The 22,715-nt window shown below is 53.4% G+C and overlaps 2 protein-coding genes across 2 annotated transcripts in view; one reads left to right on the forward strand and one right to left on the reverse strand.

The window, feature by feature from the left end:
• NEURL1B (neuralized E3 ubiquitin protein ligase 1B) overlaps positions 1–3,588 on the forward strand; it is a 29,317-nt gene extending 25,729 nt beyond the window's left edge. The window contains exons 3-5 of the mRNA XM_062501982.1: positions 845–1,552; positions 2,442–2,567; positions 3,344–3,588. Of these exons, the coding sequence (XP_062357966.1) occupies positions 845–1,552; positions 2,442–2,567; positions 3,344–3,588 (1,079 nt within the window). The remainder of the gene's footprint in view (positions 1–844; positions 1,553–2,441; positions 2,568–3,343) is intronic.
• Positions 3,589–11,174: 7,586 nt separating this feature from the next.
• Positions 11,175–22,715, reverse strand: part of SH3PXD2B (SH3 and PX domains 2B) — a 58,873-nt gene continuing 47,332 nt past the window's right edge. The window contains exons 8-14 of the mRNA XM_062502090.1: positions 19,365–19,499; positions 17,910–18,014; positions 15,974–16,091; positions 14,179–14,405; positions 13,772–13,821; positions 13,484–13,609; positions 11,175–12,677 (exon numbers count right to left, since the gene is read on the reverse strand). Of these exons, the coding sequence (XP_062358074.1) occupies positions 11,190–12,677; positions 13,484–13,609; positions 13,772–13,821; positions 14,179–14,405; positions 15,974–16,091; positions 17,910–18,014; positions 19,365–19,499 (2,249 nt within the window). The 3' untranslated portion in view covers positions 11,175–11,189. The remainder of the gene's footprint in view (positions 12,678–13,483; positions 13,610–13,771; positions 13,822–14,178; positions 14,406–15,973; positions 16,092–17,909; positions 18,015–19,364; positions 19,500–22,715) is intronic.

A 22,715-nucleotide genomic window follows, 5' to 3' on the forward strand; every position in this document is an offset into this window, starting at 1 on the left:
AAATTCCATGTGCTTTGACTTTGCTCAGTGCATTAAACCTTTCAGAATGAAGTGTCCAGGCTGCCCCAGGCAGGGCTGGAGGTAGAAGGGAGGACACTCCAAACTTTCCCTTTACATCACCCCGAAGCCTGGCGTGGCTCAAGTGGAAACCTGGGAAATTAATTAAGGATCAACATCCTGACTTTCCCTTTGCTGTGAAAAGGGGGATCAACCTTCTGCTGTAAAAGCTTCCTAACACCTGCAGGAAGTAGCTTTTGTAACAAGCTCTCCATTCAAAACCTCTGCAGGGCTGTGAACACCCCTGAGATACAAGGCTTGAAATGACCTCTCTGTGCCTGGACAGAGGTGTAAGGCAGTGACAAGGAGTGTGGAAAGAATATCCATTCATCTTTGAGTTCCTTCACCCATCACTTGTGGGTTTGTGTTGTACAAGACCTTGGGACAACAGAATATTGACATTATATATATATATATATATATATATATATATATATATATATAATATATATATATATACACGCATATATATAGCGTCACCTCAGAGCTATCAGCTCCTTCTCCTCAGAAAGCTTTAAGACCACACTGGGTTACTGCTTTTCCCAGTTCCCCAGTGCAGGGAACTCCCAGATCACACCAGTACTTTGCAACACTTGTTTTCCCTTGGCTGGTGCCAAGATGCAGCAGCTCCTCTGCCTGCTCCACACACGACTCCACACCAGGAGCTGTTCATTAGTGGTTGACCAGTGGCTGATTTTTCCTTTTTGGAGTCTGTAGGCTGCAATAATATCTGTAAGCAGAAAAGCAGGCAGTTTTCTCTCGACTAACCCCCAGGTTTCTCTCACAGACAGCATGTTTGCAGAGACCATGACCACTGCCCGGCTCAGCACCGCCCGGCTCAGCACCTGCCTTCCCCAGAGCAACCACGACTCGGCCAACTTCAACAACAACGAGCTCGAGAACAACCAAGTGGTGGCCAAAATTGCAAACCTAAACCTAAGCCGGGTAGGAGGCCTTGGGACTGACAACCACATCATCCCCTGCTGCCCCAACCGGCGGCAGCACGCCCAGGGAGTCCCGGCGTTCCTGGACACCGACCTGCGCTTCCACCCCACGCGCGGTCCCGACATCACCTTTTCCCAGGACAGGATGGTGGCCTGCACCAACTGGCAGGAGAGCAATAGGACTTTGGTGTTCTCTGACCGGCCTTTGCACATCGGGGAGAGCCTCTTTGTGGAAGTAGGACACCTCGGGCTGCCGTACTACGGGGCCCTCTCGTTCGGCATCACCTCCTGTGATCCGAGCACTTTGCGGACAAACGAGCTCCCGGCGGATCCGGATTTTCTCCTGGACCGTAAGGAGTACTGGGTGGTTTATCGGGCGTTCCCGGTCCTCAACAGCGGTGACATCCTCAGCTTCATGGTCCTGCCCAACGGAGAGGTGCACCACGGGGTCAACGGCACCAGCCGGGGCATGCTCATGTGTGTGGACACCTCGCAGTCCCTCTGGGTGTTTTTTACAATCCACGGTGTGATCAACCAGCTCAAAATCCTGGGTAAGTGCAGCCAACGGAGCACCTGGCTTGGGGAAGTTTCCTGGGCCAGAAGCAGAGCTCTGGGTTTGCGCTCAGGGTTCACTGATGTGAGGATGCAGCTCCTTGTTTTTGCAAACAAGAGTGACAAAACTCTGTCACAGAGATGTGTGCAGCCTCTGTGATTTCCCCAGGAAAGGATGAGACTTGAGAGATAAAACAAGCAGCAGGCAGGGATGGATGGATGGATGGATGGATGGATGGATGGATGGATGGATGGATGGATGGATGGATGGATGGATGGATGGATAGGGCAGCTGTTTTTCTGTGGGTTTGATTTTAGAAGGGATTCTTTATAAACTCCTTATTCCAGCCAACAGTTATTAAACTTCTGGCTTGGTAAGGATGGTGATTTTTGTTTGAGCTCTGGTTTGAGCATGGACAGTAATTGCTCCTGAAGCACTGCCACAGCACAGAGATCAGCTGGCACTTCTGATCCATTGCTGGTGACCAGCTCCAGCCTTTCTGCTTTTCTCCTGTTAAGGATTCCATCAGAAAAGTAGATGTTAATGGCTTTGTAAATCAGGTTTTCTTCATCCAAAGCAATGGCCTTTCCCAGCTGGCAGTGTGACAGCCAAAGCTGGAGCTGGGGAGAGTGGGCAAGTAGAAAGGCAAATACTGGATAATAACCTGGTGCTTGCTCCACTGAAGCTGAGCAGGCATCATACAAAGGCATAAGGAGGTGCAGACCCTGGGTTCACATCCAGAATCTTGCCCTGTGTGGTTACCGAGGGGCAGCATTAACTCTGTGCAGCCCCTGTGCAGGTGGGGTGGGAGCAGCTCAGCAGGCTGAGGGCTTTGGCCAGGGTTTGGGGTGTCCCTGTGTGGGCTCAGCTCTCTCCTGTGTTCCCAGGCACGGTGCAGTCCAGCCCAGGGACGGTGTCTCCCTCAGGATCCCCCGGCGGCTCCCAGTACGACAGTGACTCGGACATGGCCTTCAGCGTCAACAGATCCTCATCAGCCTCCGAGTCCTCACTGGGTAAGGACAGTAATCCCCCAGCTCCTGGGGCAGGGTCACCTCCCCTGCCAGGCCAACAGAAGGAATGGGAAGAAAACACCATGCTGGGAAGTTTTTCATGGCCTGAAGAAGGGCTGTACGTTGGTTTTATCAGCACCGGTGTGGCCAGCAGGAGCAGGGCAGGGACTGTGCCCTGTGCTGGGCACTGCTGAGGATGCACCTTGAAGCTTGAGTCCAGTTCTGGGCCACACATGATGAGCAGGACATCATCCCTGGGGTGTGTCCAGAGAAGGGAACGGAGCTGGGAAGGGGCTGGAGCCCCAGGAGAGGCTGAGGGAGCTGGGAAGGGGCTCAGCCTGGAGAAAAGGGAGATCGGGGGGACTTTGTGGCTCTGCACAATTCCCTGAGAGGAGGGGACAGCCGGGGGGGGGATTTGGGATCTGCTCCTCCAGGGAACAGGGACAGGATGGGAAGAAAGAGTATCTAGTTGCACCAGGAGTGGTTTAATTTGAATATAAGGAATAAATTCTTTATGGAAGGGATGGTCAGGTGTCAAACAAGCTGCCCAGGAAAGCAGTGGAATCACCATCCCTCCAAATGTTCAATAAATGTGCTCCATGTGTAGAAAGGGGATAACAAGCTCTGCCCAGAGCTGTGACTGCTGCAGGTTGGAATACCCTGGGATTCATTCAACCAAAGAACCAGGCAATGATCGAGGAGAGCCTTAAAAACTGACTTAGGTGTGTTTGCCCCATCCCTGTGACTAAACAACCTCATTCCCCCCTCCTCTTTTACAGTGACTGCCCCCAGCTCCCCTTTGAGCCCCCCCATCTCTCCTGTCTTCTCCCCTCCGGAGCCATCGAGCAGCAAGAACGGGGAGTGCACCGTGTGCTTCGACAGCGAGGTGGACACGGTGATCTACACCTGCGGACACATGTGCCTCTGCAACACCTGTGGTCTTAAGCTGAAGAAGCAGCTCAACGCCTGCTGCCCCATCTGCAGAAGGGTCATCAAAGATGTGATTAAAATCTACCGCCCGTAGCGGCCGTCAGGGGCTGCAGGAAGGGGGAACGCCGCTAGCAAAACACGCCTTTCCGTCCCTGCTTATGGGTTATCGTGCTGGTCAGTCGTTATCAAGTGGCTCGTTATCTGTGTTTCCTTATTTGACTGCTAGGGCACAATTCAGGGAGCAAAGCTGAGGATTGTGCCGGCCAGGCCGATCCAGGCAATCGCCGGGACCCGAGCCAGCTGCAAATGAGAAATTTCCCGTGCAAAGGTTCTTTTTTCCCTCTCCCGGCGCGGGGGAGGCTCGCCGTGGTGCGGCTGGGCGTGGGGAGGTTGCCACTTGGGCAGTGCCAGGTGCCACTGGGCTTCCTGACCCTAAAACCCGACAGCTCTGGGCTGCTGCCAGGGGCTTTGTGCTGTGGTGGAGCAAAACTGGGACGAGGCCCAGCGGGAGGGTTCAGAGTGGACAGAAGTGGTCTGGAAATGTCATGTAAGGAGAACTAGCTCGGGCCAAATAGTGGCACTGCCACGTTGTCACTTATGGGGGTTCTGTCCCCATGAACAGGCTCGTGGGGACGTGGAGGAGCTGCTCTGGGCTTAGATAAAGCAGATTTTTCTTTCTGTGGCAGAACAGGGACTTCTGGCCATGGAGGCTGAGGCCCAGGGAGCTGCTCCGGGGTAGGAGTGAGGAGCACGAGCCCACCCAGAGCCCAGGCAGCCCCTGCAGTGATGGAGCTGTGAGGGGCAGCTCAGGCATGGCCCTGCTGCTTCCTGAAGCCATAAAGTGCAGCCTGTGGACCACAGGGGTGTTTGGATGGGCACGCTGCAATCCTGCCTTGGGACACTGCAGTGATGGATGGGGTTTGTCACCTCCGGGCACATCCCCCTGCTCTTTGCTCTGCCCTCCTGGCAGGTGGCACAGCTGTGTCACCCTGTCCTGACTGTCACTTGTGCCAGACCTTCCCTGCAGCCACTGCCATGGCAGGGCTCAGCCTTCCGCCCCGCCACGGGGACTTTTTGGAGGCTCTGGTGAGAAATTAATTTCTGACCCAGTCCCATCAGGCTCACCTTTATTTCTGGGGACTGTATGTGCTGATTTTACCTGTTCTTTCTCCAGCCTTTGCAGGTTTCCCAGCACAGCTCCCAGCTGCCTGCATGCTGGGTCTCAACTTCTCAACTCCCTTGTTGAGAAAAACAGGGACTATCTCACTTGGTTTTACTTAGGAGGAAAGAAAAAGGCTCTGAGGCTGAATTAGATGGTGGGAATTAAAAGGTAAATGGGTTTGGGGTGTAATGTCAGCTACAGGCAGCACCTGATTGTGCAGCACCGGGGCTGGTGTGAGGAGCTCAGCATCCTCCTCCCTGCTGCCCTCCAATCTCTGTCCCCTGCCCATTGCACAGCCCCTATCCTGTCCTTCAGCCCCAGCCTGGCCAGATTCCAGCTGGTCCAGGCTCATAAGGAGAATAAAAAAGAGATGGGAATGGGAGGATGAGAGGAGCTGTCACTGCAGCTCGGTGACCGTGTGCTACCAAGCGCGTGAGAACAGCTTTTCAGAAAGGTGCAATTACCAATTACCACATTTGTGTCTGGAAAAAGGAGAAAAAAAAAACCAGAATAATAACTCCTGTACATTTCAGGGCTTCTGGGCACAGAGGGAGCCTGAGGGATGTCTGGCTATTCCCTGTCTCCTCCAAAGTTGTGGGTGCATGGTGCCCAGATGGTGGCTTGGCTGTGCCAGGAGAGCTGGGTTTGGTACTGCCATGTGCCAGCCCTGTGCCAGCTCTGTTCCAGCTCTGAGCCAGCCCTGTTCCAGCCCTGTGCCAGCCCTGTGCCAGCTCTGTGCCAGCTCTGTGCCAGCTCTGTTCCAGCTCTGAGCCAGCTCTGAGCCAGCTCTGTTCCAGCCCTGTTCCAGCCCTGTTCCAGCCCTGTGCCAGCTCTGTTCCAGCCCTGTGCCAGCCCTGTGCCAGCCCTGTGCCAGCTCTGTGCCAGCCCTGAGCCACGCTGCCGTCAGTGAGGGCACACCCAGGGAGCAGTTCATCCTCCTCCCACAGCAGGTTATACCCACAGGGCACCCAGAAACCTTTTGTTTTTTACCTTGGCAGAGGTGATGAACATTTTTATTGAGCGCATCAATGAGAGGCTGCTGTGGAGCGGGACCTCTGAGCCATGGCCCTGGCACGAGCTTTGCAGAGCCCTTTTTGGAGCCCTGGCTGATGCCACTGGCTGTGCCACCACCCTCAGCAGAGCCACTGCACCTTTCCCTTCCACCTTTCCCCGAGGAGGAGCCAGGGCACATCCCCTGCACCTGGAGCTTTTCTGCACCTCTCACCCCAGGTTTTACATTCCCAGGGATCTCCCAGCCCCACGTGGGCAGATCCAGCTCCAGCTATGGGCACTGAGCACAGCACCAAGGGTGCCAGGGATGTGCCAGCACCTGCCTGGGCACTGCCAGCAGTGAGAAGCCTTTCCATGGGGAGGAATTCAAGGAAAGCTGTGGGAATGCCCAGCCTGGATCAGGTCTGGGCCATCCTTGGGGTTGCTGTCCCAGATTCAGGGGTGCCCTTTGCTTGGTGCCTCCATCAGCAGGGTGGGTGCAGCCTGGGTGGGGTTTTTTATTTTTGGTGTAGCTCTGTTTTGTATTTTTAAGCCAGCAAGGAGAAACACCGAATCCACCCCAGCAGCTGTTCAGGACACGTTGAAGAGGCTGAATTTTTGCTGTAGCAGCCAAAACCAGTTTGCAAGAAGGGGCAGAAAGGGAACCGAGTGGGATGGGAGAGCAGACTTGTGGCCCTGCCTATCCAAGAACAACAGGAATTTTCCAAAATAGGCCTCAAAAAAAAAATTGAAAAAAATTATATTTCCAGGAAAAGGTAGCCTCTTACAGATTTCATTGTTATTATTCGTATTGCTATTTTTTTTAAACAGTCCAATGATATATGATTTGTACAGAAGATCTGTTTGTGCCTTATAAGGGTGTCTGTGCACTTTTTATCCTTTTTAAAGCAACTTTTAAAAAGAAAAAAAAAAAAAAGATGGGGGAGAAAACCAACACAGATCAATGGTAGTTTTATAGAGTTTTGTGTTCACTGAGAATCCTGCTTTATATATATATATATATACATATATATATATATATATATATATATATATATATATATGAGTGAAAAAGTGTTTATTTCCATGGATTTCCCCTCCTCTCCTCCTTAACCTTTGTTTGAAAATTTAAGGAAACAAAAAATGAAAAAAGGAAGAAAGGAAAGAGACGGGGGAACTCTTTTACCTCTGCCCCTTTCTTAGGCAGTTCCTCTCTGGTTGTTACCTTTATGATTCAATAATGTGACCTGTATTATCTTGTTGAAGCTGAATCAGATTTTGGACCTCTGTATTAGGCTTTTCAAGCAAAATTTTGGGGGGCCTGGGGAGGGAGGGCATCGCACGAGGGAGGGAGCTGCACCTCTACATGTCAGTGCTCTATAGTGTTCGGTGCTGTGTGTTTTCCTTATGTCCATTTACTTGTTTTCCATGAATATAATTTGACTTGTTTATGAAACAAATAAACCTCTGGCTTGTACAGAGTGCTCTGGAGTGCTTCAAAGAGTTTGAGCTGGGTGGGAGGGGGTGAGACAGCCTTGATTTGCAAAGTGAGGCAAGACTGATCCAGAGGGCCAGGGGCTTCCAAAATAAATAAATCGTATTAAAAAAGTCACTTTACAAAGCTTTCCTGAGCTTTGCTTTGCTCCTGGGAGTCACTGCCCAGTGGCTGCTCACTCCCTCCACGGGCTGGGAGGCTTTGCTGGCTCATTTAACCCTGTACATCTTTGGGAATTTGGGGGACAGGGGTGTATTTCAGGGCTACGGAGGTGGAAGGGTTTGGTGGCCCTCATAAAGAGCCCCACATTTCTTATCCAATCTCAGGCAAAGCAGCTCCAGCCTGGCCCCCTCCTGTGCCCTGCTGGGGCTGTGGCAGCTAGGGGTGATGCAGACACAGCAGAAGGGCTGATTTTCATTTTTATTTTTATGCTTTTCCTTTTCCCCTTCTCTTTTTTTTCCTTTTTGTTCTCTCTTTTTTTTTCCTTTTGCTTTTCCTGTTTCCTTCCCCTTTTCCTTTTTCCTCTTCCCTTTTCCCTTTTCATTTTTCTTCCCTCCTTTCCTCTTCCCCTTTCCTGTTTCCTTCCTCTTTTTCCTCTTCCCTTTTCTTTTCCCCTTCCATTTTCCCTTTCTTCTTTCCTTTTCCCTTTTCTCTTTTCCCTTTTCCTTTTTCCTTCTTGTGGAGTGGAAAAATTCATTCACAACTCCACCCTGCCAGAGCTGGATGTTCACACAAACCCCTCACTCGCTCTGGATGCTGAAGGAGCCTGACAATTTCTGCCAAAATGCCTTTTTGGACACTCTGCTGCCTCACTTTATCCCCAGAGCTGATCCCTGGCCACTCAGAACCCCCAAAGCCATCAGGACCTCCCCAAAATCACCAAACTCTGCTGGTTTAAACTTCCACACTCCACTGTCACATTTATTGGGATAGAAGGTTTGGGCACCAAGGAAGACACAAGGAGCTCCCCTTGAGCCTCCCTGCCACAGCTGCCGGGATGGACAGACAGACAGACATTCCCCAAACCAGCCCTGGACATGAGAGCAGCACCCCAAGTTGCAGCCCAGAATTCCACCAGCCATACACACAGGTTCACCAGGGTGCTTGAAACCAGTCAAGCAGTTTCTTTTTATTTCTTAAAAAAAAAAAAAAGAAAGAAAAAAAAAAAGAAAATGAAAGAAAAACAAAACAAAAACAACCCCAAAACCCAGCCAAAAAAAAAATAAAAAAAAAAAAAATCCATCCCTTAAAGGTGAAGGTATAGACAGGGCATGGACACAGCTACATCTACCTTCTGCTGCCCCCCACCCACCCCAGTAATGGAGATTTATACACATTACATGGTACACAGACACATGGACAGACCAAAGGGCTTTGGGAGCCTGGCAGGAGCTGGGCACTGCAGGGCTGACACCCACCCACGATGTGCCCAGCCTGGCCTGTCCCCAAATCCACAGCAGTGCCCCCCCTTGCCACAACCCCTGCTCTCAGGGCTGCTCTGGGAGGCTGGGCTGTGGCTGGTGGAGGGCTACCCCCGAGTTTGGGGTGCTTTTGGTCACCCTCCTCCTCCTCACGAGGTAGGCAGGGAGGTTGAGGGAGGAGAGGCAGCCTGGCTTGAGGGGCACAAATCAGATGGGGGACAAAGCCCTGCCAGCCCAGTGGCTCCTGGCATCATCCCCACAGGAGTTTGGCCAGCCCACGACCCCTTGGCAGACAGGAGAGTGGAAAAAGGGGTAAGGCTGCAGGTGCGGGCACCTCCTGAGGGTGATCCCAGCGGGGCACTCCCTCTTGGAAGCTCTTTGGGAAGAAGGGAGCGATCCTGTCAAATCCACAAATACAGTACTTGTGTCAGGAAAATGGAGCACGACCAGTTCCGAGGCTCAGGCTGGGAAGGGAGAGGGAACAGCCCTCATTTAGAGGCCACACAAATAGCACAGCCCTCTCTGAGGAGAGCCGGGGCACAGAGGTCACTGAGACACAGCTGAGAGGGAAAGGACGTTCAGCAGAGGCAGAGCAAGGACACAGTGCCCGGGGAAAGGACACACAGCCCTTCCACCCTTGTGTCAAGAGCAGGGATACACCTCCAGCCCCTTCCCAGATACCCTGGGAGCTGGATTTGGCTGTGGAGCAGCTCTGGCTTAACTCATCCTGTCTCCACTCCTTCCCAAAGCAGAAGGGATTGATTGGAGCAAAGGCAGCTGTGTCTCAACCCACCGTGCAGCTCTCCCGGGAGCACATCAACAGCTCCCGACGTGCCAGCAAGGAGCTCTGTTTTTGCACTGGGTTGCAAATTCGTTGTTTTTTGCCAGCTCAGGTGAGTCAGCCCCATGAGGGGCTGATGTGCCACCGGTGAAAACCACAGGTGGGAGGGAGAGGAATCAGCCACACACTGGGGTTCGTGAGTTCCCACGGCTAAAAATGAATTTTGAGGCTTCTGGATGTGAGGATGGTGAGGATTTTTTTATCAGATCAAACTGCCCTATTGCCCTCCCAGAATAATCCTGGCCAGAGGCAGCACAGTTTTCTTCTGTGTGCAGACAGAGGGATCTTCAACTCCACCTTCCCAGGGTGGAAAATATGGGACAGAGAAGGAAGTGAGCATCTGGAGGAGTGGAGAATGCTCCTTCAATTCAGCCAGCCTCAAATGAGAGGGAAAACTATCATTATTTTCAGCAGCAAAGCAATGTGGCTGCATTGCTCACCTTTGTAATTAGACCAGAGAGGGTAACAGGGCTTGGTCAACACCAAACCTGACCTTGCCTTGGCAGAGGGGGTTGGACTGGATGATCTCCAGAGGTCCCTTCCAGCCCCAACAATTCAGTGACTCTGTGAAACCCACAGACATCCAGGTTTAAAGCTCTTCTGGAGAGAAATGTGGCCCTGAAGCTGCAAATAGCCAAGGACAGAAAGGAAGAAAGCAGCACCAGGGAGCAACAGCTCATCCACGCTCATCCTCCTGCTGGGAGAAGCAGCACTGAGGGTGAGGCAGGAATGTCAGCGTGGAAAAAAACCCAGGCTCTGCTTGCCCAGAAGCCCCTCCAAGCCAGCCTGGCCCCCAGAAATGCAAGTACCTGGAGGACAGGTAGGTGGGGGAGCCCCTGAGCACCAGGCACGCCTCAGAACTGGTGGTGCCGAGGAGCTGAGCTCCCCCATTCTGGATTGCACTTGATAATATCAGCACCGAGGGAAGGACCCGGCTCCTGGCTGCTGCCCCCAGCCTGGGGAGCTCAGTGGGTCCTGGAAGGGGTGATCCCCTCCTAGTCCAACAGGGAGGGCAGTCTGTGTGGGGAGGAGAGCAAAGCATCCTTTTTCCAGCGTTTCTGGGGTTGTTCTGGTCCTCTGTGCTTTGCATAGAATTCCTCAGCTCCGGAAGCAAAACCCCTCTGATGTTTGGTTGCAGTACTGCAGGGGAGAAGCCTGAGAGCTGTCCTGGACCAGCACAGACAGGAGCTGTTAAATGAGGGTGGATTTTCCCTATTTTTTTTTTTCCACCAGGAGGATGTTGAAGTTAACACTTGTCATTGTAGAGCAGGGAAGGACCAAGAGATGATCCCTGTGCAGGCACAGCCCTTAACAAGAGACAGAGCTACAGGAACCTGTTCTCAGGGATCATTCCTCCTTTTTGCCACATTCCCCGTGGCTCTGCTACACCCCTGGGCTAAGCAACGTGCCCTGCAACTCTTGACTGTGACCCTGAGCTTCAGGGAAAGGCAAATCCTTCTGTGATTTCCTTCATTGCTACCATTCCACCTGCCTGCTGCTCGATTTCTCTCCAATTCACCACAGAGGTGGCAAAACATCACTCGAGGTCACAGAGAACCACAGGGGCCCAAGTCCTTTGGGGAATGTGAGGAGGAGGATGGGTGGGAGCACAAGGGTGGGGAAGGGAGGCTGAGCTGCTTCCTCCAGCTGCTGCTGGGAGGCGTGGGGATCTCAATTATTATCTTTTCTTTTAAAGCCACCCTTACAGAAAACTATAAATTAATCTGCTCATTAAATACTCAGGTGAGAGACCAGGGAGCCTCCATGTGTGCAGGCTGAGGAGTGGCTACGGCTTTTTCCGCAGGTAATTGGAAGGGATCCAGCCCTCCCAGCACGGCCCCCCAGCCAGGACCTTGCAGAACCACCAGCCACTGCTGTTCTTCTCACGAACTTCAAACAAAGTCCCTTCTCTGAAGCTGTTGGTCTCCTCGTCACCTTCAAAATCCGCCACTGCCACGTAGAGAGCTTCCCTGGAGATGTCCTGGCTGGAGATGGGGGTTGAGGTTCTCTCCTTGGCCTCTCCTCTCTCCACGGGTTTGGAGATGACCTTTGGGTTCATGCTGCTTCTGGCTTTGGCTTCGTCTTGCATGGAGGCAGAGAGGAAGGGTTTGGCTTTGGGAGGGACCAGCATGGGCCTCCCTGGCACTGCAGAGGGTCTGATCTCGGGAGGTTCCCGTGCCGGGGTCCTGGGCTCGGTGGGGATGGAAACAGGAGCCCCAATCTTTTTGGGAGGGGGTGGCCTGCGAGGTGGCACCATGGGGCGCTGCAGAGGGGCGTCCCTGGCACAGGGGGGGCTTGCTGGGCCCAGGGGAGATTTGGGCAGTGCCTCTCTGGGAGCACTGTCCAGCTTGGGCAGGGCTTTGCTCTCCATGCCCGGCCGCTCCGGGAACCTCGCGCAAGGCTCCGAAGAGACCGTGGCATTGCTGAAGGAGCCTTCCCCAGCAGCAGGGTCCTGCTCCAAGGGCTTCTCTGGGCATTTGGCAGGTCTCAGCTTGCTCCGCAGGCTGCAAATGTCCAGTCTGTCATCGGCTGGGGGCGGGTCAGTCCGGGGGGACGCAGAGGGTTTTGGCCTGACCTGAGGTCTTGACTTCAAGAACGGGTTCTGGGTGATGGGCTCAGGTTTGTCCTCCACAGGCTCAGCTTTTGGCTTGGTTGGCTTGACAATGGGCCGGAGGTTTGGCTTCTTCACCTCCTTGGCCGACACCTTGTGTCCACATTCCAGCCCCATTTCGTTTTTCAGCTGGAAGAGTTTGCCCTTCTCCGGTTTGAGCTCTGGCTTCTTGCTGTCCTTTGGGGCTGCCGACTGCTTGGGTGGGATCATGGGCAAAATCATGCCTGGGGGCTTGGGGGGAGGTCTCTGCCTCTCTAGTAACTCTCCTTCTGATTTAATGATGGATTCCTTCCTGGGCGGAAGGCTGGGCTTCTCCTCCGTGTCGTGGTCCGAGATCTCCTCGTAGCCCCCGGCTACGAAGGACAGGTCCCCGCTGTCAGGAGCCTCCTTCCCCTTCCAGTCCTTGCTCCACCTCCCAGCACAGTCCATGCCATTGGGAGGAGCCTCTGGCAGAGGTCGGCAGGGCCCTGTCCCCTCCTCGCTGGCACTGCCATCGGTGTCACCGAGCCGCAGCTGGGCCATCTCATTGGGAAGGGGAGCCAGGAAATTGGGCCTGGAGGCGTTGCTGGTTTTCTTGTATTTATCAATGAAGGTGGCAGGGGCCCAGCCTTCCTTCTCCTCGATCTGGATGTACCACCAGCCACTCAGGTTCTTCTCAATTACCTGCCAGGGGAGAAAGGGGACCTCAGACAGCTGCTCTGCACTCGAGGGTCTTGGAAATGATGGCAGGGTGACACATGGCTGCTCCAGCCAAAAGCCATGGAATCCCAGGAATGGCATTCTAAGGGGAGGGGCACCTGGTCCTGGCTGCCAGGGGAGGAAGAGGGATGAAGAAGAGCTGCTGAGCCGTCTCTGTCCCTCCCGAGCAGGGTGCCGGGTGCTGGCGGTGGCCACAGCGTGGCACTGTTGGAGCAATGAACCGGCACATCCCTTGTGGATCCCACACTGCCCAACATCCCTGCAGCTCCCGGAGCGGGGCAGGGGCCTGCCAGGGGCTCAGCGGGGCAGCCCTGAAGGAAAAATCCTCTTAGAGAGGCGTAAATCGCATCAGGACACGGAGGAAGCAAAGTCCCATCTGCAGGAGGGGTTCTGCCAGCAAAGAGGGTGTGCCAGGAATTTTGGAAGGGCTTTTAACTTTACACCTGGCCTAACTAAGAGGAAAAGCTCTCACCTCTAACCCCGTTTGTGGTGTGGGTTTGTTTTCTATCTGTTCAAACAGAGCACTCACACTTGGGGGGACAGAAGGCCACAAAGAACGGTGTGGGGCCAAAGCTCCTACAGGCTTTTATCCCATTCTCAGGGTCTGGAATGTTAACAGAGATAAAGCCATGCCCGGCTTGCACCCAGAGCACCATGGGGAGCAGATCTCCCTGGCCTGGAAGGGGAGCTCCTGCCTGAAGCAGGTCCCAGGGCAATGGGAGCCAGGAGCACTGAAGTGAAGATGTGTGAAGGGAAGGTGACAGTCTCACCTCTACTTTCATTCCAGCCTGGAAGCTGATGCCATCAGGGATGGTGGTCTGGAAGTCAGCGATGGTGTAATACTCCTCTTCCACTTGAGGGGGGACAGGGGGCTTGGGCAGGTTCAAACCACGGGGCTGTGACAGGAAAACAGAAAACCCATCAGTGTGTTTGTACAGCAGGTGTGACACCGCATCCAGGCACGGGGACAAGATCCCAACCAGTGACCAGAGCTCCTTGCAGTGCTCCCCTCCCTCCCCCTGTGCCCCTGCTGCCCTCCCACACCAGCTGGCACTCACTATGGTGAGGTCCCGGCGAGGAGGTGGCCTCTGCCTCATCTTTGGTGACTCTGTGGAGGAAGAATTCCAGATGCTGTTGAGTTTCTGGCTTTTGAGCACATGTTCATGAAAGACAAGTGAGAGACAAAACAGAAAGGCAAGGACTAAACCTATCCCAGGGGAAAGGAACCCGAAGGAGGAACCCATCAGAATCCTGATCCCATCAGCCCAGAACCCATCAGCTCACCAGAATACTGTCTGGAGCCCACCTGAGGCTGTGTTTAGAGCCCACCTGAGGCTGTGTTTAGAGCCCACCTGGGGCTGTGTTTGGAGCCCACCCGGGGCTGTGTTTGGAGCCCACCCGAGGCTGTGTTTGGAGCCCACCCGGGGCTGTGTTTGGAGCTCTCCTGATCCTGCCCAGCACTTACTGCGTCGGATGTCGGCGCTGGGCAGGGGTCGGCTCTCGAGCCTCCCGTCCCTCTGGCCCCCCAGCCCGTCCTTGTCCCTGCTGGCCAGCCCCTGCTGCCTGGAGATGCCATCCAGGTCCAGGGCACTCGAGTGAGCCGAGGAGCCCGAGCCCAGCTTTGGTGGGAACACATCTCCATTGCCTTTCCTGAGGTAGGAGGCAGGGGCCCAGCCCTCCTGGCCCTGGTACCTGTGGGGGCAAGTGTTGGATGTGTTATTATGATATTATACACATTATATATACAGCAATAATGGGATGGAGCTGAAGGTTGAGCAGCCTTAGAGCTTTTATTCTATTGGTGTCATCAGCCTCATTTTACAGAGTGAGACCCAGGAGATGGTAAAAGCCCTCACCGTGACAACAACAGACGAAATTCTCTTTGTTACAAAGTCTTTCTAGAAGATTTTTAGCCAATGAGATACTGTTGAAATCTTACAGGCATTTGCTTAAGCCAATTATTAAAGCTTCATGTACATCTTGCTTTGAACAATGCTTGCTTGTAATAGCTTAAAAACAATGGATTGATGCTCATTATTAAACTTGCACATTTCTACTATTTTCCTTGACAATTCCTAAGGCCTATCTCTACACAGCTCATAGCCTTGTTGCTTCTTGTCCTTGAATCTTCAGCACTCTTGCATTCTTCCATGCTGAGATTTGCTTTCCCACAGCTTTTTGAGAGTTTTCCACTTTTTCTACTTCCCACAGGCAAGGACAGCAGCGTCACTGCACAGAGCCCCTGGGACACACCAGGGATGTGAGCCCAGAGCTCAGCACACACCTTGGCTGAAGGCACTGCCAGCTCTGGCAACAGGAGCTTGCCAGCTTCTCCACGGCACCAGGAGAGCTCGCTGGTGACTAATGCTCCCACACAAGCTGGGAGAGCTGTGAAACCCAGTTTTCACCTCTGCAATGGCACCAGTTCAGGAATGAAGACTCTGGCAGGGAAAGCGGAGGGAAAAACCAGAGGGCTGCTGCTGGGATTGATGTACCTGGTCTTTGGAGAGAACACAAGCCCCGTCCCTGCTGGCAGCCTGGATCCTTTCCCTGCTCTAAATCTGTTTAAGAGAGAAACCAGCTCCCAGACCTGATTGAAAAACCACATCCACAGTGTCCCTGCCACGGCAGAGACTCTCCCAGCTGGCTGGGCTGCAGCCACCTCGCTCAGATGGCACCAACCACTGAGCCTGTAATTGCCTTTCGAGCTCCTGGGGCAGCTCTCCTGTGCTTCAAACATCAATGGTTGTGTTTTGGGGCTGTGCTGCTGCCAGGAGCATGGGTTCAGTGTAAGGTTAAGAAAATTGCAGTGTGTGCTCCCACCCTGAGCAAGAGAAGAGATATGTCCCACAGAGAAGAGAAAATGAGCTTCCAGTAGAAAACAACCCTCAGCTCAGGATGGGCTTTTGGCTCAGCACAGCCTGCACACAGCAGAGCTGGCCCAGACCTGGCCATTCCCTGCAGGAGCCTCCAGCCAGAGCCAGGGGATCCAGCCTGCCCTGGGACATTGGTGGCTTTTCCCATCAGCAGGATATGACACCCCAGTAATGCTCTCACACCCTGGCACTGCTGGAGGACACATCCACCTCCCAGCACTGGAAATCAGGGCATTTCAAAGATTTTTCAACCAAAGCTATGCTTGAACATCAAATCTGTCAGGATGGAGAGAAATAATTTCTGGTAGTCTGCCCTCCCCAGATCACAGATTTGCCTTGGGACTGGACATCCCACAGCCCCAGCTGCAGTGCCTGGGACAGTACCTGATTTTCCACCAGCCCTCCAGGTTCTTCTGGATCACCACTACCACAGCACCTTTGTCCAGGTTCATCTCATCCTGGTCTCTTGCAGTGTAGGGGTAAATAACCGTGTACTTCTCCTCTGTTGGAAAGAAAGAGAAGTTTCAGGGAGGAGCTGTTTGATGGAAACCTGGCCTCAGCCGCAAAAATGGCTATGAAGTGCTTCACACAAATGATAATTCTTGTAATTCAGGTGCAAGCACACAGAGATGCATGACCATTCAAAGGGAAATGACAGTGAAATGTATTTGGAAATGTAAACTTTGGAGAGCCACTCTGGCCCAAGAAGTTCTCTAAAACAGTTTCTCCTTTCCCTTAGGACTAAAGACTTTTCACAACTCATCACAGAAGCTCTTCCATGCATCCATTTCAGCTCAGATTTCTTTCTCAGAGTCTTTAAAGAGGAACTGTCCTCTGGAAGGGGAGAGGAATCCCACAGGCATGAGGGGGCAACCCCATGCCCACAGAGGTGTCCTCAAACTGCTCCAAGCAGCAGATCTGCAGGAACTTCACCATTTAACCCCCAGCACAATGGTCAAAGCCATGTGGGGAGCCTGGAGAAGAGCCTGATGTCCTGTGCACCAGAACAAGGGATGTTTAGCAGGGATGGAGATGTTCTTCCCCTCAGGAGGAAGGAGAAACATCCTGAAAGCCATGCAGACATGTCAGACAAATGGGTCCATCCATCCTCCACTCTCCCTCAGCTTCCTCTCTGGAAGAAACACAGAGGAATAATTGCCTGTGCTTGAGCAGTGCCACAACAGGGTGAAGAAATCTGGGGGAAAATCTGCCTCCAGAATCCACCTGTCTGGACATCCCCACCATGAGGGTTTCCTGGATTTGTCTTCTGGGAGTGGCACAGCACTGGAAGGGTCTGATTTTTCATGCAGAGGAGACCAAGTAGAGAGAATGCCCTGTACACATCCAGCAAGACATTCTCCTCCTGACCCCACTTTGAGGTACCAATCCCAGGGTTCATGGTTAGTCCAGGAATTAAGGCAGAATTCTGCTGGGGAAAAGCAGGAACTGCAGTTTCTGAGCCCGAAACCAAACATGAGAAGGAACAGGTGAGAGAGGAGAGGGATGTGCACACGAGGGACCTCAGGGGGGGCACACTGAGGGCTGACACATGCACAGCAAACCAACATGCACACAAGGCTCCAAGCACAAGGAAGTCTCTGTGTGGTGCACCTTGACCCCATCCACTGGTGTACAAGTCCCCAAGGGTCCGGCGGCGGCCAAGGTGCCTGGGCAGAGACCAGTACCTCCATGGCACTGGGAACAGCATGGTGGGGAAGCAGGAGAAGGACAAGAGAGGATGTAAGGAGGTGGCACTTCAGCTCCAGGAGGAGACAGGACTGACCCAGAGAATGGTACAGAGACTCTGCTCACCTGGAACCCTCCCCAGGCTGAGCCCCCCTCCACCTCCAGCTGCCCAGTCGAGGGGCTGAGCCAGCTACTGCTCTGCTTTGGGCACCCAGAGACACTGGGAAGGATGTGTTATGCAGGAACACTTTGGGTTTGCTCCAAGGACAGGCTGGAACCTCGCTATTCCCTCATTCTGGTCTCTTTGTTCTGCACGTGTTGAGGTCACATGCATTGCCCAAGGAGCTGGGCTTTGCTCCTCCTCCATCCAGGGCAGGTAAAACAGCTCCCTGGGCCAAGAGGAGGCACTGGGTGAGCACTCCTTGGAGGAGAAGAAAGGCCAGTGGACACGCCAGCTGCCCCAGCCCTGCTGCAGCCCCGGGCAGGCAGGACCATTCCTGGGATTTCATCCCTTCCCCCAGGTTTTGCTCCTGGGTGTTTCCTCCCCCTGGCTCATGCCCTGCCCCATTCAGGGAGGGTGGTGCAGTGCTCCCAGCAGAGGAAACTGGGGCAGATGCCTCCAGCAGCTTCTTACCTTCATCAGGCTGCATGGAGAACTCATCCTGGACTCCATCCTGGGCCTCCAGGCAGGTTGCTGGCACCCAGCCTTGCTCCTCCAGCGTGCTCACAAACCACCAGCCTGAGGAGAAAACAGCAGGAACCTCAGCTAAGGGCATACGCCAGCCAGAAACTCCCTCCCTCCCTCCCTCCCTCCCTCCAAACCATGTGTCTGGGGGGCTGTGACCCCCTTCTTGCATCTCCATAGGAAGCTGGGGTGACCCCAAAGCAACAGAGCCAAGCACAGGAGAACAGCTGAGTGACATCTAGAACTACAATTCCTTCCCCAGGAAAACCAGGAGAGGCTCTGAGAGCTGAATGGCTCCAGCCACTGCATTTGCTTTTGTTTTTTTCTGCCCCTTTATGGTTCATTTTCCCTCAGTGTGGGTCAGCAAGCCTGGGCTAATTAGCAGAGATGAATACCCTGTGTGTGAATCGATAGCTGAGTCCTGCTGTGCCCGCCTTCTTTACATTTGTGGAAACAGCAAAACTGAAAAGCTAGGAGCAAATGCAGGATTTAAAACATCAGCTCTCCCAGTGGAAGCCCAGCCAGCTCCAGAGAGGCCACAAGCAATTCTGGGCCCCCCCCACCGTGTGCTCAATCAAAACCAAGGCTTGCTGCTCGTTATTAAAAGCACAATTTGTGTCTTTAGGGGGGAAATAAAGACCGGGTATTACCCTCAGAATCCCCCCAGTGAGTCATTTAGAAAGACAACTAGATTGTCAGGGAGGGAATCAGCTACCTGCATGGGAGGGAAAGGCAGGGCTGACCTTTGATAAAGAAATTATTTTCAACAGTTTTTGAGCTGGCTGTGCTAATCGTTTTGTTTGCTTCAGGGTTGCTTTTACTTCTCTCGTCCTCAAACAGAGCTGCTGGTGCAACTGATCCTCTGGGGATCAGCTCTCCAAAATAGAAAGTCTATTTTTTTCTTGGTTTAACTCCCCCCTAAAAGCATCTTCTGTAAGCTTCAGGGATTCAGTTCTCCACAAGCTCCAGAAGCTGGGTCCACGGCATGGCTCAGTCCTTTTGCAGAGGGCAAGAGCAGGTTTAAGTTTTGAAGCAAGAGAAGAGCTCGGCTGCTGCGCACAGGAATTGTGAATGCACCAAGGGGACACGACGGGAGCGTCCCTGTCTGTCAGTAAAAACAGTGACGGAGGACAGTGATTTGTCCTCAGGACACATCAGCCAAGACTTTCAACACTAAGTAGAGATTGAGAAAGGTGGAAGGCGCTGGGCACTCAGCACGGGGGAAAATCAGCCCTTGGAGAGAGCCCTGAAGCCTCATCCACACTCACAGACCAAAGCTGCTTCTTCCACATCACACCTCAGCTCACCGTGCCCACGGCATTCCTGGGGAATGATTGGCATAAGGAAAACGCTGACAACACAGGACTGCTCCTGGAACCCTGCGAGGATCCCAGCTCCCTGTACCTGATTCGTTCTTCTCAATGATATCCACCACCTGGCCCACGCACAGGCTGATCTCCGAGCTCTCCTGCTTCTGGTAGTCGGCCACCACGACATACTGCTCCAGCACCAGGGGCTCTGCCGAGGCACAGTCAGCTCCTGCACGGGGGGGGACAAGAACCGACCCGTGTGCCAGGTCAGCACCGTCCCCAGGGCACGGCCACCGCCACCCAGCAGCTCCAGGACACACCCCGGGGTGTGACAGGGGTGACACTGGGGCACGGTGAGTGGGACAGAGATCAAACCAGCAGCCAGGTGAGATGGGGACAGCCAGGTGAGACCTTCTGCTGCTGCACACCACAGCCATCCAAGCAACCTCCACCAGCCACCACCCCGCAGCAGCCTGGACCTGCCTGGGGTTTTGGGCACTCTCCTGTGCGCATCAGCTGCCCCAAAACACAGAGCTTGCCGTGGGTTCTGCTGGGCTGAAGAACCCCGCTGGGAGTGTTTGTAGGACAGGGCAGCATCCCCTGTCCTCACGGAGCCCCCTGCTCCCTCCTGCTGCACATCCCAGTTTCCTCGGGAAGAAGGGGAAAAAAATATCCCGAGGAGGAGGAACAGAGAGGGCAGAACACAGCGGGAACAAAGCGTTCCTGTGGCCAGAAAGAGGAGAGCCGGGAGCTGCGGGATCGCCGGGGAATGGAGCCGGACCGGCGGCAGGTGGCACTGCGGGATAAGCCGGGATAACCCTGGGATAACCCTGGGATAACCCTGGGATAACCGGGAGAAGTGTGGGATAAAGCTGGGACACCGGAAGAACTGCGGGATACGGTCAGGATAACAGAGCTACAGGAAAACCGGGATACTGGGAGCGCTGCAGGACAGGACTGGGATACCGGGAGAACTGCGGGATAACCGGGAGCACTGCAGGATATCTGGGAGCACTGTAGGATACCCGGGAGAACTGTAGGATAACTGGGAGCATTGTAGGGTAACGGGGACACCAAGAGCACTGTAGGATAACCGGGAGCACTGTAGGATACCCGGGAGCACTGTAGGATAACTGGGAGCACTGTAATATACCCGGGAGCACTGTAGGATAACTGGGAGCACTGTAGGATAACTGGGAGCACTGTAATATACCCGGGAGCACTGTAGGATAACTGGGAGCACTGTAGGATAACTGGGAGCACTGTAATATACCCGGGAGCACTGTAGGATAACTGGGAGCACTGTAGGATAACTGTGTGCACTGTAGGATAAACCAGGACACCGGGAGCACTGCAGAATAATCACTACACCGGGAGCACTACGGGATAATCGGGACACACGGGACCATTCCAGCCCCTGCTGGCACTGGAGGGGAGCAGGGCCAGCCTGGTGCCCGGTTTGTGCTTTGCAGCACGTTTTCCTTTAGGACACAGCTCTGGACAGGGATCCCCCTGGCCTGGCACTGCCCGCTGGGGTAGCACTGCAGCAGAACTCCCTGTTTACATCTGTCAGCACCCCACAAACACGAGTGTCCCCTACAAAGAGCACTTTCCCCACGTGCCAGGGAGCCCACGGAGCACCAGGGCTTGGCAGGACACTGCCAGTGCCCTGTGCTCCCTCGGTTACATCCCCCATGAACCAGCCATGGGGCACTCAGGTACCCAGAGCACAACAGCACTTCCTCCAAAAACCTCCAAGAAGCACAAAAAGTCTCAAAAAACTCCAACCTTGTCCAGGACTCCCCTCCACCCGGATGAAAGCTAAATGTCTTTACAAACAATTAGATGCGTGAAGGGATAGGCGTTAACATCTTTGAAATGGGTCTCAGTGTCTCTGCTGACTTTGGGCAGCAGGTTGGTTGCAGACCCCAGAGAGTTTGGCTCCACAAGGCTGAACTTCTGAATTTTGGGGTAAAATGACACTCGAGGAGGGATATGTGGAAGGTAGTTCATGAAAGCTGCACCTTCCTGTTACCTCAGCAATGGGGAAAGGAAGGGGGCACCTTGTGGCTGGGAGTTTGAAAAGGAAGCTGCATCCTCAAAAACCTCGAGAGGGAAAAAATCCATGGGCGCGTGCCCCAGTGGAATCTCCCTTAATTCAATTAAAGTTCCATTGTCTCCTTTTTGGACATAAACCTCTGGTGTTTGTGGATCTTCCTGACCCAAACCTCTGCCTTGCAGTTTCCCAACCTGCCAAGGAAGACACTGTTACATTATTCCAGTCTCCTGGGTGTGGTAAGGGTTAATTAATATTTGAAAAGTGCTTTGGAAATAGGAAAGTGTTCATTACTACAGCATAAGTGACACTAAAGAATCACATTCCTGATTGCAGGTGTTGAGTTTACAGGGCCCGTGTTTACTCTGAGTCTCAAGTTTTGGCAGGGCAGAAATCACATCTGGGCCAGGCGCAGCAGAAATACAGGACAATCCCCTCCCATTCTCCAAGAAATTCCCCAGAGAGAGGTGGTTCCTTGGGTGAAATGCAGCAAAGAACTTCAGACTCATACCAGGAATGAGTTTCCATGGCAAATACACCTGCACCAGGTGCTCTCCAGTCACATCAGAGGTGTTTCCTACGGGAGAACCTATTTCGGGGCGTGGGAAACCTAAGGTGCCATCCTCATCCTGAAGGACAAGCTCTAGCAGGTCCCCAGGATTCCCAGGGTGTTCTCCTGGGGAAGTTGTGTTCACAACAGGTCACAGCCTCTCCCAGCTGCTTCTGAGAACGCCAGACCAAAAGCAAAATTTAAATGAAGCACGTGCCTGCAGGACAGTGTTATTTAAAGGAAAAGAAGGGAATTGTCTGTGTCCATCTGCTATAAACAGCACTCTGCAGAGCTCCAGGTGAGCTGGCCAAGTACACAGGATCTGTTCCTGCTCATGGAAGCTTCCTCCACACCAAAACCCCGAGGTGGGGCAGCAGACAGAGTTAAAAATAGCCCTCCGATGTGAATGGTGGATGCTGGGACTATCTGTTCCAGCAGCCCAATTAAAGGTTTGTGCTTAAAGGATCCGAGGATCTACCAGCCCCTGAGAGAAGAATAACAACTGTAGGAAGAGATAAGTACTCCCCTTTGTGCCTCTCTGGCTGCAATTACACCCTTGCTTCTGAGGCTATTTGTAGTTTCTGCAGCCAATTCTGGATCCTCCAATGTACCCATTAAACCAGCAAGGGAAGTGGTAAACTGAGCTTGGAGGAAGAGGTAGGCGTTCATTTCGGGAGCATCTTCACCTGGCCTAATCATCCTCAACCACAAAAACACACCCTGGAGTGAGCAACAGCATCCTGAGCACACATCCAACACCCTGAACACAGCCAGACTTGGGATCCTCAAAAATAGCAAGGGTGTAAAGCTTCCCAGGGAGATGGGAGACAGCACCAAAG

Source organism: Cinclus cinclus, chromosome 14 (assembly GCF_963662255.1).
Source record: "Cinclus cinclus chromosome 14, bCinCin1.1, whole genome shotgun sequence".
Classification (NCBI taxonomy): Eukaryota; Metazoa; Chordata; class Aves; order Passeriformes; family Cinclidae; genus Cinclus; species Cinclus cinclus.